Below are 16,497 nucleotides of genomic sequence, written 5' to 3' on the forward strand. Positions count from 1 at the left end.
CAGTGCCTGCTGTAACAAATTACTTAGGGTGTTAAAAGCAATACACCTGTATTTTCTACTTCCTGAGGTCAGAAGTCCAATATGAGTCTCTCCAGGCTAAAATCAAGGTTCTGGCAAGTCTGCGTTCCTTCTGGCGCTCTGGGGTAGAATCCTTTGACTTGCCTTTTCAACTTCAAGAGGCTGCCCACTTCCCTTGGCATGGGGCCCCTTCTGTCTTCCAAGCCAGGAGTGACAGGTTGAGTCCTCACCTGTCATATATATTTATTTATATAAATAAATAAAATATTGCATCACTTCCACCTTGGCTCTGTTTGCACTTCGGTTTTCACTGACTCTGCCTCTCTCACACCCCTCTTCCACTTACAAGGACCCTTGTTATCCGGGCCCACCCAGATAATCCAGGATGGTCTCCCTATCTCAGAATCAACAGATTAGAAATTTTAATTCCATCTGCACGTTCCCAGGTGCTGGGGATTGCATCGTGAATGTGAGTGGGGTGGGGGGAGGGTATTACGTGCGTACTATACCCCTCTAGGCTATAGGATTGGGGATGGGGAGTGGGGTTCTCACTTCTGCTTTTATGTTTGTCTTGAAGTTAGAAAAATGCTGTATTACTTTTAGAATTTAAATTTTATTTTCTCTAAATGGAGGATATTAAGTATCAGACATATATCAGATGAATTAGAGAAAGACCTTCAGGCTTCGGGGGATATGTGACAGTAAACAGCCCAGTATGCAGAAATTCACACGACTCAGACAGGAGCCGTCAGCTCTACTCTGAGTCCCGTCACTTGTAACATTTTGGGCAAAGTACTTTCTCTGGGAATCGTAAAAATGAAGCTTGATGTATAAAATGAAGCTGTTGAACTGTAGATCTCATATCTGAAGATTATCCTGGCTCTCGAATACTGACTTCTAAGCTTTATAAAATAAGAAACTCTCATACACTTACTTTGATTTATGGGCTAGATTTTGAGTACCGAATCTATTATAGGAAATGGGGTAACTACAGTTTTATAGCTTGCAGACTTATTTTCATGGGAATCATGTATAAAATATAGATGTACTTTATAATATTTATTATGTATCATACATAACGTTTGCACTTAGCTGTCATTTCCTCAAAATAGTACAGATCATTGGAAATAAAACCATGGTACCATCTTGCATTTGCTTGTCATCTAAATTTTCAGAATACTTTTATGTCAACTCTGTGGGAAATGGTAAGCTGGTAGTTACTATATCTACTTCTTAAGAACCGGACACAGAAAGGTTAAGGAACTTACCTAAACTTAACCGAGTTTGCCTTTAAAACCAGTTCTGGAGTCTTGAGTGCTTATTAAGGCCACACCACTTGTTTTCCCATTGACTCCTGCTGCTTTTCAGAGACAGATTTATAGGGTAGAGGATTAAAATTTCTGTCTTATGTACAGAAACTCTGATGGTTAACGTAGGATGAAATACCAGAACCTGGTTCATTTTCCCCTGAATTGTTTTAGGAATAGTCGAGGCTCTAGATCTAATTTGAATGTAGGAGTGTGGAGAGAATGAATACTGACATCACACCATTTGCTGTGGGAAGTAGATCAGGCTTTTATTTGTTTTAATTAATAAACTATTTTTTAGAGCAGTTTTACGTTCACAGCAATAATGGAGCAGAAAGTACAGAGATACCCTCATTTCTGCTCGACCTAATCCTGCGTTTGACAGGTGGTAACACGGAAGCTAATGAAAGGTTAAATGACTTGCTCAAGTCACACAGATTATTTTTAGCTAAACCAGCTTAAAATTTCCGTTTATCTGATCTTTATTTCAGTCATTAATCAAGAAAGCAAAAATAACCCATGAAAGTGTTTTTTGAATCATTTTTAAAATTTTAGGGGTTTTTTTTTTAGATATAGTTGAAATACAACATTATATTAGTTTTGGGTGTGCAACGTGTTTCAATATTTGTATATATGGCAAAATGATCACTACAATAAGTATAGTTAACATCTGTTGCCATACATAGTTAGAAAATTTAGTTTCTTGACAGAACTTTTAAGATCTACTCTTAGGAACTCTCCGATATCCAATACAGTATTATTAACTCATCAAGATGCAGCACATCCCGTGACTGGCTGGTTTCCTTCCTAGAAGTTTGTCTCTTTGGACTCCCGTGGCCCATTTTCCCCACCACCCAACCTTACCCGTCTGTTCTCTGTATCTATGAGTTTTTTTGTTTTTGTTGTTTTTATATTCCACATATAAGTGAGATCATATGGTCTTTGTCTTTCTCTGACTTATTTCACTCAGCATAATGCCCTCAAGGTCCATCCGTGTCGCAAATGGCAAGATTTCCTTTTTTTTTTAAATGACTGAATAGCATATCACTACATTTATTATATTGTAAATAGTTCTGCATTAACATGGGGGTGCATATGTCTTTTCCAGTTAGTGTGTTCGTTTCCTTTCAATACATAAATACCCAGAAGTGGAAGTGCTGAGTCATATGATAGTTACATTTTTAATTTTGGGGGGGAACCTCCATACGATTTTCCACAGTGGCTGCACCAATTTACATTCCCACCAACAGTGCACGAGGGCTCCCCTTTCTCCACGTCCTCGCCAACCTTGTTATTTCTTGTCTTTTTTATGACAGCCATCCTAACATGCGTGAGGTGATATGTCACTGTGGTTTTGATTTGCATTTCCCTGGTGATTAATGATGTTGAGCACCTTTTCATGTACCTGTTGGCCATCTGTGTGTCTTCTTTGGCCAAATCTCTATTCGGATCTTCTGCCCATTTTGTGAAGTTGTTTGTCTTTTTCCTATTGAGTTGTATGAGTTCTTTATCTATTTTGGTTATTAACCTTTATCAGATATGATTTGTAAATATCAGTAAGATTGCTTTTTCATTTTCTTGTTGGTTTCCTTTGCTTTGTAGCTTTTTAGTTTGATGTGGTCCCTTGTGTTTATTTTTGCTTTTGTAGTCTTTGATTGTGGTGTCAAACCCAAAAAAATCACCACCAAGATTGATGTCAAGGAGCTTAACCCTCTATGTGTTCTTCTAGGAGTTTTATGGTTTCAGGTCTTATTTTCAAGTCTTTAATCCATCTCAAGTTGATTTTTGTATATGTTGGAAGATAGTTGTCCATGCTAAGTTGCTCTTCCTCCTAAATCCAGGTGAAAGTAATTTTGAGAACAGTATTTTATGTCTTAAAGATCACTTGTAAATCCAACTAATTTTGTTCTTACAAACAACTACAACATATCATTCATTGACTCTTATTTCATAGTTTTCATATCTAGTAATTAGTTCATAGTTTTTATATCTGAATGGCTATGAACACGGGTAGCAACTTTTGTGAATGGTATTATGACAGGTAGCCGTTTTGATCTTAGGTGTGTAATGTTTATATTGAGGAATTTGCAAGTGATTTCTCCCACGTTTAATCTTTGTCCATTTTGTCTTTGATGCAGTCTTCTCTGCTTAACTTTGGTTTGTGTTGTAATGTTTTAGTAGTTTAGCCTTTAGCTGTCTAACAAAGGTTGTAGAATTGTCAGGATTTTAGTGGCTATTGACTGAAAATATAGCACATGTTGCTAAAAAGGCGCTTTCATTTGCTTTTTGTGTTCCAGCCACACTTGGGTAAACTGCCTGTGTCACCACAGTGACTTAAGTCCATGTTCTAATCTGTGGGACTGTTCCCACATTGTTTCTTAACCATTTACTATGAGCAATGTCTAGCCAATCCATTACTATTTAGAACTTATCCTATGAGTCATTTCTAATCAACCAACAATAAAAAAGAAAGTAAACTTAATGTAACTTATCTTTGTCAAAAAAGACTAAAGACAAAAAGAAAAAATATATTTAATTCCAGAAAAAGTTTTGTAAGCAAATCCAGATTTTAAAAGAAGTATTCTTCATAGGAAAATATAATGGGTGAATTTCAGTGCGACACACCCAAGAACACCAAGATTACATTTGTTTGTTCTTGGCGTGGAAGAAAACAGCCGTTTTCTCACATGATTACCATATTCACAAAGATCATGACCTCCCATCTCTTTAGACATCAGCATTGCAAAGGGACAGGATTGTTAGGGAGTCAGTAACTTACCCAAAATGGCTGTGGTTCCAGGTGTCAGTTTCAGTTTCACAGTCCCTTTTTATAGTGAAGTCTCCACCTCTAAGATGGATATTTTACTGCATAAATCTGTTCAGTGATTTTTCTGATTCAGAATCATAAATTGGATGTTTATTGGACCAGTTTTATGTGCATATATAATATACAGTATTGATTAATACACGAAGATCTCTTTTGTGGTTTGCTTCCTACTACGAAAGCAGCGTGCTTCTAAGCCTTCAGAATCAGCTTTGGCTTGGAAACATTGATAACATTTTAGCTTACTTTTATGTGTCAAAAGTATTTTATTGCCCTTATCAACTCACCTACGGAGGTGAGGAACCAGAATCCTTCCGCCTTACCTCTGTCAGGTTTCACATGGAGGACCTGGGAAAGAATCCTCTTTCTCTAAACTCCCACATTTGCTTGTGTTCCTAACCTGCCAAGAAGTGCCGTTACTTATTCTCTTAAATTACGGGATTTTCTAAGCCATGGTGCAGATGGCAGTCCAGTTTCCTGAGGATGTTATAGGTGTCGTTATGCTTATGAGGTGTACTGCTTGGATTCTTCATGGTCACCAGTTTAGTGTATCCACATAAATATCTTATTGAGCCTATCTAATGACTCCCTGGTCCTAAAACACATAGGAACTGTGAGCTATCAGAAAACACCTGTGTCGCTCTTTGCCCTGGCTCCTGGCACCAAGTCCCTACAACCCTGGTGATTTCCTAAGTGACGAGAACACAAGGAGCGTCCTTGTTCTGACATTTGTCTTTGGCCCTGACCCTGACACAGGGCTCCTAAAACCTTTGGAAATTCCTAAGTGATCAGAGCGTTGGGAGTATCTTGATCCTATTGAGGGGACACCGGGTGGGTGCCTGGCAGGGGGCTGTCCCCAGGAGGACCAAGCCCTGAGGAGAAGCCAGGAATTTTCAGCCCCATGCCCTGTCCTCCAAAGTGGAGAGGGCCTGGAAATCGGAGTTACTTGTCAGCCATGCCTGTGTGGGAAGCTCTGTAAAATCCCCACATTGCAGGGCTCAGGGCGCTTCCGGGTTGGGGCACATGGGGTGCGTGGAGTGTGGGCCCAGAGGGCACTAGTGCTCCGCCCCCTCCCTCATGCCTGGCCCTCAGCAGAGATGCGCCTGGATGTTCACCTGGGTCCTTTAGCACATCCTCTAATAAGCTGGGAAACAGGAAGTGAACTGTTACCTTGAGTTCAGTGAGCCACTGCAGCAAATTAATGAGACCCAGCAGGGGGTCGTGGGAAGCTTCGATGTACAGCAATTGGTCAGAAGCTCAGCTGACAGCCTAGACTTGGACCAGCGTCTGGGGGCCCGGGGCAGTCTGTGAGGCTGGGCCCTTAACCTGTGACGTCCGGTGCTCGCTCTCCAGTGTACAGTCAGAATTGACACCCCGCTGGTGTCGCAGAAGGACTTGGGGTGGGCAATACCTCCACACATTTGGTGACTGGAAGTTGTGGCGGTAAAGTGCTACCTGTAAAAGTAAAGGAGACGCACAGGAAAGAAACTCAGTGGGGAGCACTGGGGTGTCCCTACACAGACAGGGAAGAGCTGGTGGTTTTTCTAAACGGGGACAGGAAAGGTACTTTACATTATACAGACACCGTCTGCTGAATCATTTTTTAAGCATGCCAGTGCGGGAGACTTTCAGCACTTGTGCTTTCATCTCCTTTTTACAACTGCTCTGCTGACCATTCCTGTTGCGGAGGGGTGAAAAGAGATTTGAAGTAACGATGTTTAGAAACATTTTTTAAGTTTATCTTTCTTTTTTTCTTTTTTTACAGACATTGTACTAAGTTTTCGGGTAGGCTTTTAATCGATATTAAGAATTTTCACAGGGTAGGTTTTCTAAACTTAAGCCATTTGGAACAGTATACCAGTTAACGGATATTTCGTTGTAATTTATTCAAGTATAGCCTGTGAACTTGAGAATTATAGAAAAAGTAAGGTGAAGGAAATGGTCTTTATCATGCACTCATTAAAAATGGAATATTTACCACAATTAAATCAATGTGTTCGGTCCTACCTAGTTAACTCTTGCTTTGCTGGTCTTGAGTTATGGTAAGTGACTTTCACAAGGTCATTTGTTTCCTGGCTTAAAGCGTCTTGGAAATTCTGTCCCTTTTTACAGTCCAACCGGCATCTGTTTGAGGTAATGCTGCCAGCTAATAAAGGGAAATCTGTCCCCATAAATCTGTTCCCAGTAGTATCATTCGTCAGAAATAACTGATGCAGTCATTTCCTGAGGCCGCTTTGATGTTTCTTCCGACAGTATTGGTTTTTGCTCCTAGCTGTGGCTTTTAGGCAATTGTATGAAACAAATGAGAAGTGGCTTTGGTTGACCTGTTATAATTACCAATAATATCATAATGAATGGAAACGGAGTCCCTTATAAATCACTCATAAAAATTTAACCAAAAGTTACTCAGAAAATGAAAACATAGAAAGTGAAGGCACTGACAATTCTCCAGACTCTTCTGATACATCCAATAAAACGTATGTTATGATTGTCACCAACTGACAAGGGTAATCAAACCTAGAAAAACAAATGTTCTTGATCAAGAGGATAAAGTTTTGACAGTTACTGTTCCAGTGCACTATAGGAACGTTAGTACACTTTTGTTCAACCGTCAGAGTACGCAATAGCTCAGACGTACGCACATGAATAAAACATGGCTTAACGTCATTAACCTAGGGAACTTGGACTTTGTTTTGATTTGCCAGACAGGAAGCTCTTGGAATAGTGATGTGTTTGGTATGAGGTGGGGGACAGGCCCTTCTTGTGACTCGCTCAGCAGCTGTCTGGGCAACTTCAGGGATAGTTTGAGGATAGAAGACATCTTAATAGTTTTATTATTTTGAGTTTGGGGGCCTAGATTAAAGGTGACACGATTTGAAAATAAGGTGACAAGTACTTAAAGCCAAGAAATATTTAAGATAAACTGAACAGCAATTAATGATTGGTAGGAATCCTAGCTTTTTACATTTCTTTCTGAAGTACTTGCATACTCTTTCTCCAGTTTGGTGGTGGATTTGCCTGTCTGGATTAGATATCCTTGTATTGCATCCAAATGATGAATCTGTAAGACTGCTAATTACCATGGAGCGAGAAAGCTGGCCACAAGTCCTGAATGGGTCACCGCTATAAATAGAGCATTATGAAAAGGCACGTTGCCTTCTTTTGATAAGAAAAGCAAAAGGGTGTTTTTATTTAGACACATAGAACAAGGAGTCTCATATTATTTATACACGTAGACATAGAACAAGGCGTCTCTTTGCAGCTTCAGCCATAGGCCAGAAGTGAGCGCCTGTCACGGAACCAGGCGTCCAGCTTCCCGTCTGCCACGGCCGCTCTTCAGTCCTGCAGGCTGGAAGGTTTTCCTCCTGAGTGATGTCAGTGAACAGTGGCTCGCAGTCAGATGGGAACCACAGAAAACGCTGGCCGTGCTCAGTCCCCAGGACGAACTGACAAAGGCAGCCAGATGCTGTCTCTTAACCTGCCAGCCCGCAGCGCTCACACAGAGCAGAGCACTAAGCAAATGAGAGGCCCCGTTGTGATCAGCAACAGGGACGTAAGCAGCCGTGTGGGCACCGCAGCCGGACCTGGCCAAGAACGAGGGAGACAGTTGCTCACGTGATCTACAGACCCCTGATGGTGTCACGTACCGTCGACATCAGGGTTGCAGAATCGAGGATGGAATCGTTTTTGTTAGGGAGGCAGTCAGTAATTGATGGGATGTATTCAGGGTTCATTTATTTGGGGGACTAGAACTATGCAGGTGACCCTGGAATTTCTTGTGGTTTTGTATGTTTGCTCATCTCAGGCTGCCAAATGTTTATTTCCCTGACTACTGTGTGTTATGTGCTTGCTTATACCCTAATGGCAGCAGGGTAAATGTCGGTTTGGCTTCATTCCTGTTTTAGCTGAATGTATAATTCCTAAAAGGCTATTCCAGAAATGTAGGGTTTAAAAATATTTGAAAGTGCTTGACATCTGTCCCCCCCAGAATGTGTATTTAAGACTTAAGCCACTGTTAACGCCTCTTGACAGAGTGAGGAAGTTGCATTGCCTCTAACTGTTTTCCATTCTTTTCTGGTCATAGCCCAAAGAGCCGATTGATCCAATTGAGGAAGGAGAAGCTGGAGTATGCCCCAGGAGAGCATGAGCATGGGTTATTCCCCGCCCCCATTCATGTTGGTGAGTATCAGTACACAGGACATTGCTGCGAAGAAACGCTGTTGCTCGAGTTTGGGCGAAGGGTCTTCTGTGTCTCCAGTGGTGTCGAGCTCTTTCTTTACCATTTAGTTTGTATACTCACTCTGAAGAATCCGGCAAACTGTTTGCTGTCCAGGAGTCAAAATGACGTAAATCTTCCTCACTGGAGTTTCAGTAAGCAACATTCATCTGTAGCATTTGGTTCCCTAAGCACATGCTATAGGAAAAGCCAACTATTTGGCAGCTCGGTTTCAAATGTTTCCTGTGTTTAAAAGGGGTGAGATGACTTATGGATATATAATAATCAAAGGAAGAAGGCCCACTGCTTTTCCTGATCATTATATAGCTGCTTGAAAATTGAGCAAGATTTCTCTTTCTGTTTATTTTTGGAGAAAATGTCAAGGCTTTGTTTAGCTTTTGGATAATAGTACCTTCTAGGATCTTACTATGAAGCGTGTCAGACAAGCAAAAGGTACCTGGAAGTCATCCTAGATTCCTCCCGTTCTTTCAGCGCCTTATCCAGTCCATCTCCAAGTTCTGTTATTTCCATGCTTGAACTCTCTTACTCTTGCCAAATTCCGTTGCCACCGCCCAACTCCGTGCCACTCTACCTTTGCTTGGGCTTCTACAGTAGCCTTCCGACAGGTCTGTGCGCTTCCACGCTTTCCCCTGCATTCTGCTCTCCACGCATTAAGGAGATGACTTTCTCACTTGAATTGCAAGATACTTAACACCTTCTGATGGCTCCGCCTTAGAGTCAGCCACAAACTCCGTAGCCTGCCTTTGAAGGATGGCCCAGCCCCTAACTGCCCCAGCAGCCCCACCTCTGTTCCTGTCTTCTCCTTGTTTACTGTATGAGCTCATGTTGGTCTTCTTTCAAAAGAACATACCAGCCATTTCCCACCAGACGAACGTTATGCTTATTATTCCCATTGCCTGAAAAGCTCTTCTTGAAACTCTGCCCATGATTGATTTCTTCTCATCCTTTAAGGATGAGCCTAATGTCAGTATCAACCTAAATATCATTTTCTTTACCTTTTCTTTCCTGGTTTTCCCACCAAAGAAGGTCCCTTCCTTTATTCTGTATCAAGGACCCTGTCTTTCTTTCTAGAATCTATAACAACTATATGTTGACTCCCTTGTTATCTGTCTCCCCCATTATATTACATGTTCCAGGAGTACAGGACCACATGTCTTATTCTCCTTTGATTTTCTGGTACAGAATAGAACTTTAGCACTCATTTGTTGTATAAATGAAAGAAGAGGAGAAGTGAGGCTAAGTTGCTGAGTGTGGATGACAGCGTTTTCTCAGGAACACCTTTCCTGTGCAGAAGATGTGGGTCCCACGTGCAGAGTGTTTTCTGTTCAGCTGTGCCCCCTTGACCGTCCTGACCATGGGGCTCATCTCGTGTCTAATCCCCGGCTTCTCCCTAGAGGGCCCAGCACCAGGGGGATTTAGAGCAGCAGGCTCGGACAGGTTCTGCGCTGAAGACCCGTTGGCTGTAATTCTTCTGTGTTGGGTGGCTGGAGAATGGTTTAGCCACAAGCCAGAGTTACAAGGCTTAATTCTCAGCTCGGTAACTCAGCTAGTGCGCACTTAATGAAGGTAAGAATTAAGTGCCATTTTCTCTGGGCTTAATGCCAAAGTTCTCTTGAAAAAGCCTTTTGTTTTTACTAGTGAGGTCATAGCAGTGGAAACAGATTCTCAACAGATTTACCTATTTCCTAGAACCTACTAATGATAAGTAGGCTTTGAAAATAAGAATTTACAAGTCCCATTTAAAGAAAAACATGACCACCTTTCAGAGAGAAAAGTAAAGCATTTCTTTGCTCCTTCCGTAGTGTTGGGGGGCAGGACTTATGATCTCAAGGCTTGAGCACACAGTATGAAACATTCACCAAAAAATTAGATTTCATCTAGTTTTCACCTGGGATTTAAATGATTTTCCCCCCCATTTTTCAAACGAAGATTAGCGAAAGAAGCATTTTTTCCCCCAAATAAGGAGCTCCTGAATAGGTTCCCCCGAACTATCAGCTCCAGCAGGATTTGATAAAGAAAATCTCTAGGTGGGTCTCTCTTAGCCGTGCGTTAGCTGGCTCTGGTTTCAGAAACGTTTCGGGAGAGGAACCATGTTTTTGTTCCAACTCTCAATATACGGATTGGAGAAGAGGAATACAAATAATACTAGGAAAAGCATCGTTAACCACCATGGAGACTCGTTGCTAGGAACAGGCAAGATGTCAGGCGGCTGTGGCAGAAAATTGTTCTTTGAGATTAGTGGAAGTAGATGTAGAAATTTCTTTCCTAGAAAGAAAAAGAAAAGGTATTCTTTTAAAAAATTCAAAACTTACAATCTCCTCCTTCATTCTTTTACACCCTCTTCTTTACAGTAAACACGTAAGATATTACTGGTAAGGAAAAGAGTTAACTCTTCACGTTCAGGGGTTTTTCTTTTTAGAAAGCTCAGCTGACTACATTGGAAGATCTAATTGGCTTTGTTCAGCGATTCATGAATCGGGCAGCATCCAGTCCAGCAGATAGAACGGAGTTCCAGGTTGCTGTACAAAATGGGAGACTTTTAAAGACAGAAAGGGGTGGACCAGGAAGTCATCATACACACAAAAAAGGATTATTTCAAGCGCAGTCCCCTTTCTTTGGGGGAGGGGAAGGGTCTATCAGGCAGATTACCCCACTAGTACTAACCAGGAAATTACATTCGTAGGGAAGGTTGAAACTGTAATTAAGTCTTAAGTTTGGTGACGTGGGCTTAGCACAACTGACTCCACTTGGGGCCTGTTGTCTCTTTTTTTAACAGTCCTATCTTACAACCAATTTTGACTTTCTTAAAAATTGTTTTTATATTGTTTTTAAGAAATAGTACATACTGATAAAAAAATTCTAATATAAACGAGTGTGAGTTAAAAGATAAAAGTCTCCCTTCCTAGAGATATAATGGTTTAGCATTTACCCTTTCAAACTTTTTCCTGTATAGTTGTCTTTTTCCAACACTTCATTATGAACTTCCCCCCCTTACTCCGCTTTCCCCCTCCCCTCCAGTTCAAGCTGTTGTTTCTCAGTCTAGTTGTGTAGGACACAGCTCCCTGGCCCATGCTGGTATTATGAGCCTTGCGCTTCCCAGCCTGAGGCAGTCGGTCACCAGTTGGCCGCTCACAGCAGCTCACGGCAGCTCTTGCCGGTTGCCGGCCACTCATGCTGGCTGCCAGCCGCTCCTGGTGGCACATGGTAGCCCACAGCAGCCCACAACAGCTCACGCCAACCTCGAGCAGCTCCAGCTGCTCGCGGGCAGCCCAGCTCCAGGGAGAGCTGTTGTTCACAATCTTAGCTGTAGAGGGCGCAGCTCACTGGCCCATATGGGAATCGAACCCACAGCCTTCAGCATTAGGAGAAATTTTAGTGAACACTTCACCTAGATTTTGTCATTAACATTTGACTTTATTTAATTTATCATATATTTATCTATCCATCTGTTAATCCATCTCACTTTTGAATGCACTTCATAGTAAACTGCAGGCATTGATACACTTCCCCCGAAGTATTTCAGCATACACATAGGACCAAGATCTCAGTATTTGTTTATACGTTTTTCTTTAGAGGTGAATTCACCATCAATAAAATGCACAAATCTTAAATGTACATTTGCTGAGGTTTTTAGATTTTCCATGCACCTGTGCAACCCAAACCCTCCCAAGGCTGTTCTCATCATCCCAGAAAGTTCCCTCATGTCCTTCCCCAGTCAGACCCCATCATATATAGCTAGTTAACTTTAAGTTTTAAAAAATGAGCCCGTGCTATAATGTTGTTCTGCAACTTGGAGAATATGTTTCATATGCATAAATATACACCTCACTTTAATAGCTGCACATCTCGTATTCAAATGTACCAAAGCTTACTTCCCATTGGTAAACCTTTAAGTTGTTTACAGTTTCTCACTATAGGCCTCATAGTTATACGTTCAGCTTTGGTTTCCTGTCAGCAATTGGACTCTAGACTTCTACCAGGTGTAACCCCGGAATCTTATTACCTTACCTCCATAGTTATTTCTTCCTAGATATACCTGTAATCCATGCTGCTGTGTCATCAGACTTGTCAATAAATAAACTCGTTATACAGTACATGTTAAAATAACATTAACTTTCCCAAAAATTTTTTGAGAAAAGTAACTTTTACATTTTTGCACATGTTTTTAATGCCTGTCTTAATATAAGACAGCTGGATTTTCTAATCTGTTTTTGCATTCCATCTGTTGGAATGTTATTTTGGTTTAAGTACATGAAGACATCTGACCTCACACAGATAAAAAGTTGTAAAAGAAAAGAATATTTACATAATTTTAGGTAATTGTAGATATTCTTTGACAGCAAAAAGATAAATGTAATATTTCCTTAAAGGCGTGTTGCAGTGTAGAGTTTGAAATCAATGAACTTTTTGTATTCTGTTACATTAATAGCCATTTGTCTTTCTTGAACTTTAAATGGATTTTTACCCATGTCTGATTTTGTTCATTTCATGCATTGGTCATCAAAAAATACTGCTTTGTTGAATTCTATTGCTCTTCCATTCCCTATATGTGTCCAAAACAGTTCACATTTGTTTGTGTTACCACTTATTGTATGAGAAAGTTTTAAGTATTGGAAAACAGAGTCTCACGGTAGTGGACATCAGGTTTTCCAAACTCCCAGTGTTCACTTCCAACTTGCATGTTATCATTGTAAACAGATATTTTCAGTTGTTTCTAGGAGTAACAAACTCACTGGCTTCTGCTTCAGTTCCTAAGTCAGAATGACTGGAGTTCGTCAGTTCTTTCAAGTGAAAATGGTTGTCATTAGCAAAGCAGCTAATTCAGCCCTCTGTTCCCGTGTTTGCACAGTGCATTTCATGCGACACTGTCACGCCTCCCGAATGCAGCTTTATGCACACTACCACCGTGTCCTGTGGACGGTTACACGGTTTGACTCAGGGGTCAAGATTTAACCTAAGTTTTGTTACTTCATCAAGAGCATCCTAACTGGAGCCGGCACAGTTCGTTTCTTCTGGTTTCGTTTTGCTCATACAGTTTGGTGCCACTTGCCTCGATTTACACGCAGGTGCCTGCAGTTTCACCCGCCATTGCTTTACACCTTTAGGATGAGTGTCAGCGTAATGACAATGCGTGTAACATCTCAGTAGTCGTATTAAAGTAGTTTCACCTCTGGCATCACTTTTAGACACAACAATCAGGACCAGTATCCAAATAACTCGGGAAAGTCTAAGTCCTACAAGAAGTGTGTTGACCATGACAGCACATCAAAGACAATAAGGAAACTGAGGAGACCTCTCTAAGGAGCCTTTGAAATTGACATGTCTTACATATTAAAAAGTAGTGGTGTTTTAATAGGAAAAAAACTTAACAAGTTGTAAATTTCCATGTAAACACTAGATTAAGTTCAGGGACTGCCAGTTTAGAAAACTCTTCTACTTCCCCTCTTTGTAGTCACCCGTACTTTACGTACAGTAATGGAGGAGAGTGGGGAGCGGGTGCACCAGTTAGTGATCTTACTAATCAGACAGTTCTTAGTATTTCATTTGCTTCATAATGTCCTGCGTATTGTTGGTAGTAAATTTGCTATGTTGTCTTATATAGGCTACTATATAAGGCTACTACTATTTTAATAGGCTACTATTAAAATATATCTTTAACATATACTACATGGTAGAAAATAGTAGCTAAAATAAAAATTGATGATGGAAAAAATCCATAAAATTAAAATTAAATCTTTGTTTTTCTAGTCAGTACATATTAGCTCTTATGGCTATTAGGCCCTTTTATGAACAGACATTGACATTTATAGTATTTTGTTTGTTTGTTTCAGGAAAGTATCTAAGGCAAAAGAGAATTGACTTCCAGCTTCCCTATGACATCCTTTGGCAATGGAAACATAATCAGGTACAATGAGCCTGTCTTACCAGGTTTCATTCTTAAGTGGTAAAGGGGGGTGGGGTACAAGTCTTTTTCTCTGCCTCCTTGTTATGCTTTCATTTTAGGAAGTATAGAGAAGTGTCCCTGTGAAGGTGAGAGACTTTTAAAAAATGAATTTGCATCCATATTTAATGTGACCTATTTGCCTTTACTCATACTTCAAAATAGCAGTAAGTTCCTACTTCCCTAGGCAACGTTCTGTTATTATTCTGGACTTTTATTTTGGTAGCAAAGATTCTTTTCTGTAAGAATCCTGTTTGCTGCAGGTCTCCAGAGAATTTAAATGTACTGCCAGCAGCACTAAGAAATTTCAGGCTTTATTTTTGTTGGCTCCTTCCCATCAGTTTGGAATTTATTTTTCACATACAAAAAGAATTCTTCTACCAAAGAAAAGAGGGAAAATGTTTAACACTCTTCTACTTTTAAAAGATCTTGAAATATATTTGGAACTAAAAATAGGAAGGTGCTATTTTTTTCTTGCTTCCCTAATGGAAAAGTTTCCCCCAGCAATTTTTGTATTAAGCTAGAGCCCCAAGACCCCATACATTTCCACCACTGGGAAATAAAAATAGTCATGCAAATGAGGTGAATAAGCTCCTGAGTTTTGCCAGAATTCCATCAAAGTTTAATTTTGGAACGCCAAAAGCAATGGACATTTTCTTCTGCACTCTCTTCTTTGGTGGCCTTTCTTGAATTCTGAGAGGATCATATCTTACATATTTGTCTCAGAGAGTTCATAAGAATGAGGGAGACAGTGCTTTGACTATACCCACTGAAAAATGATAGTGGGGTTATTTTTATAGATCAAGGCACTCTAGCTTAGACCAAATGGCTACTTTTTTATACTATCTTCTATGGTAAAACACTGGCCAACTGATTACCTCTCTTCTAATATATTCTTTTTTTTCCTCCTAATGTGTTTTTGATTACAGTGTGAGAGTTTCATTTTCTTGCCTGCCCTAGCTTCTTTATTCACTAAATTAATTGCCTTAATTATAATGTAAAATGTGTTTTCCTGCAATACCCACCCTGAAAAAGCAAGGGTACTCATCTTTTTAATTTCATATACCTACTTAGACCATCTGAAAAGCCCTAGGCCAGGTTTCTCTTTTTTTCAGAGGGAAATAGAATCTTAATTTATCCAAATGAATAGCTTTGATCTGCAGTGTGATTTTCATTAAAGTGTATCCAGCAGCATGCTGAAGCAACATATAATTCAAAATGCATTTTCTTTAAACTATTTTATATTTATATATCTTCTGTGCGTCTAGTTCTCTCTTACCCTGATCTAGTAAGTCACCTTTTATTTCAGGAAAAAAAGTGATTGCACCAAGAGTTTCTCTCAAATGTGTCCAATCCAGAAAATCTTGTAAATATTTCCATATGGGCAGAGCACATGGATAATTTCCTGTATTTTTAGTGATTAATGCTGCTGTCTGGCATTTGAAGTTAATGCTGTATCAAGATTTTTCTTTTTTTTCTTCCAGCTATACAAAAAGCCAGATGTCCCCCTATATAAAAAAATCCGTTCAAGTGAGTATCTTGGGAGCTACTTTTTCTGTCTCCGTACCATCCGTATTCTTCTTATCCGTTATTTTCACAAATTATTCTTTGCTGTCTTCTCTCAAGATGTCTACGTTGATGTCAAACCCCTTTCTGGTTACGAGGCTACCACCTGTAACTGTAAGAAGCCAGATGATGACACCGGGAAAGGCTGTGTGGACGACTGTCTCAATAGGTACTGTGCTAAACTGACTCCTCTAAAAGGAGTCAGTAGGCTTTGCAATATGTAAGACACTTCATTTGGAAGGAAACGTTAAATAGCCTCTTAGACTTTTCCTCAAAAAGTGTACAAACATAGTTGTTGGGCTGTTGTAGTTTGCTCGGGCTGCTACAACAAAATACCATAGACTGAGTGGTTTAAACAACAGAAATTTATTTCTCACAGTTCAGGAGGCTGTGAAGTTCAAGGTCAAGATGCCAGTAGATTCGGTGTCTGGCGCGGACCCACTTCCTGGTTTACAGACAGCTGCCTTCTCCCTGTATGCTCACGTGGTCTTTCCTCAGTGCATACTTGTGGGAAGAGAATGAGAGAGAGATCTCTGTCTTCCCTTCTCGCGAGGGCACTAATCCCCTCGTGAGGTCCCCACTCCCTGTCTGCCTCCCAAAGGTC

At 40.4% G+C, this 16,497-nt stretch overlaps 1 protein-coding gene across 5 annotated transcripts in view; it reads left to right on the forward strand.

Moving 5' to 3' along the window:
- Positions 1 to 16,497, forward strand: part of ASH1L (ASH1 like histone lysine methyltransferase) — a 116,252-nt gene that overhangs the window by 78,466 nt on the left and 21,289 nt on the right. For all 5 annotated transcript variants that reach the window (XM_081025485.1, XM_081025484.1, XM_081025483.1 and 2 more), the window contains 4 exons: positions 8,234 to 8,328; positions 14,218 to 14,291; positions 15,812 to 15,857; positions 15,954 to 16,062. In XM_081025485.1, the coding sequence (XP_080881611.1) occupies positions 8,234 to 8,328; positions 14,218 to 14,291; positions 15,812 to 15,857; positions 15,954 to 16,062 (324 nt within the window). The remainder of the gene's footprint in view (positions 1 to 8,233; positions 8,329 to 14,217; positions 14,292 to 15,811; positions 15,858 to 15,953; positions 16,063 to 16,497) is intronic.

This window comes from Rhinolophus hipposideros (genome assembly GCF_964194185.1).
Source record: "Rhinolophus hipposideros genome assembly, chromosome: 19".
NCBI classification, from domain to species: domain Eukaryota; kingdom Metazoa; phylum Chordata; class Mammalia; order Chiroptera; family Rhinolophidae; genus Rhinolophus; species Rhinolophus hipposideros.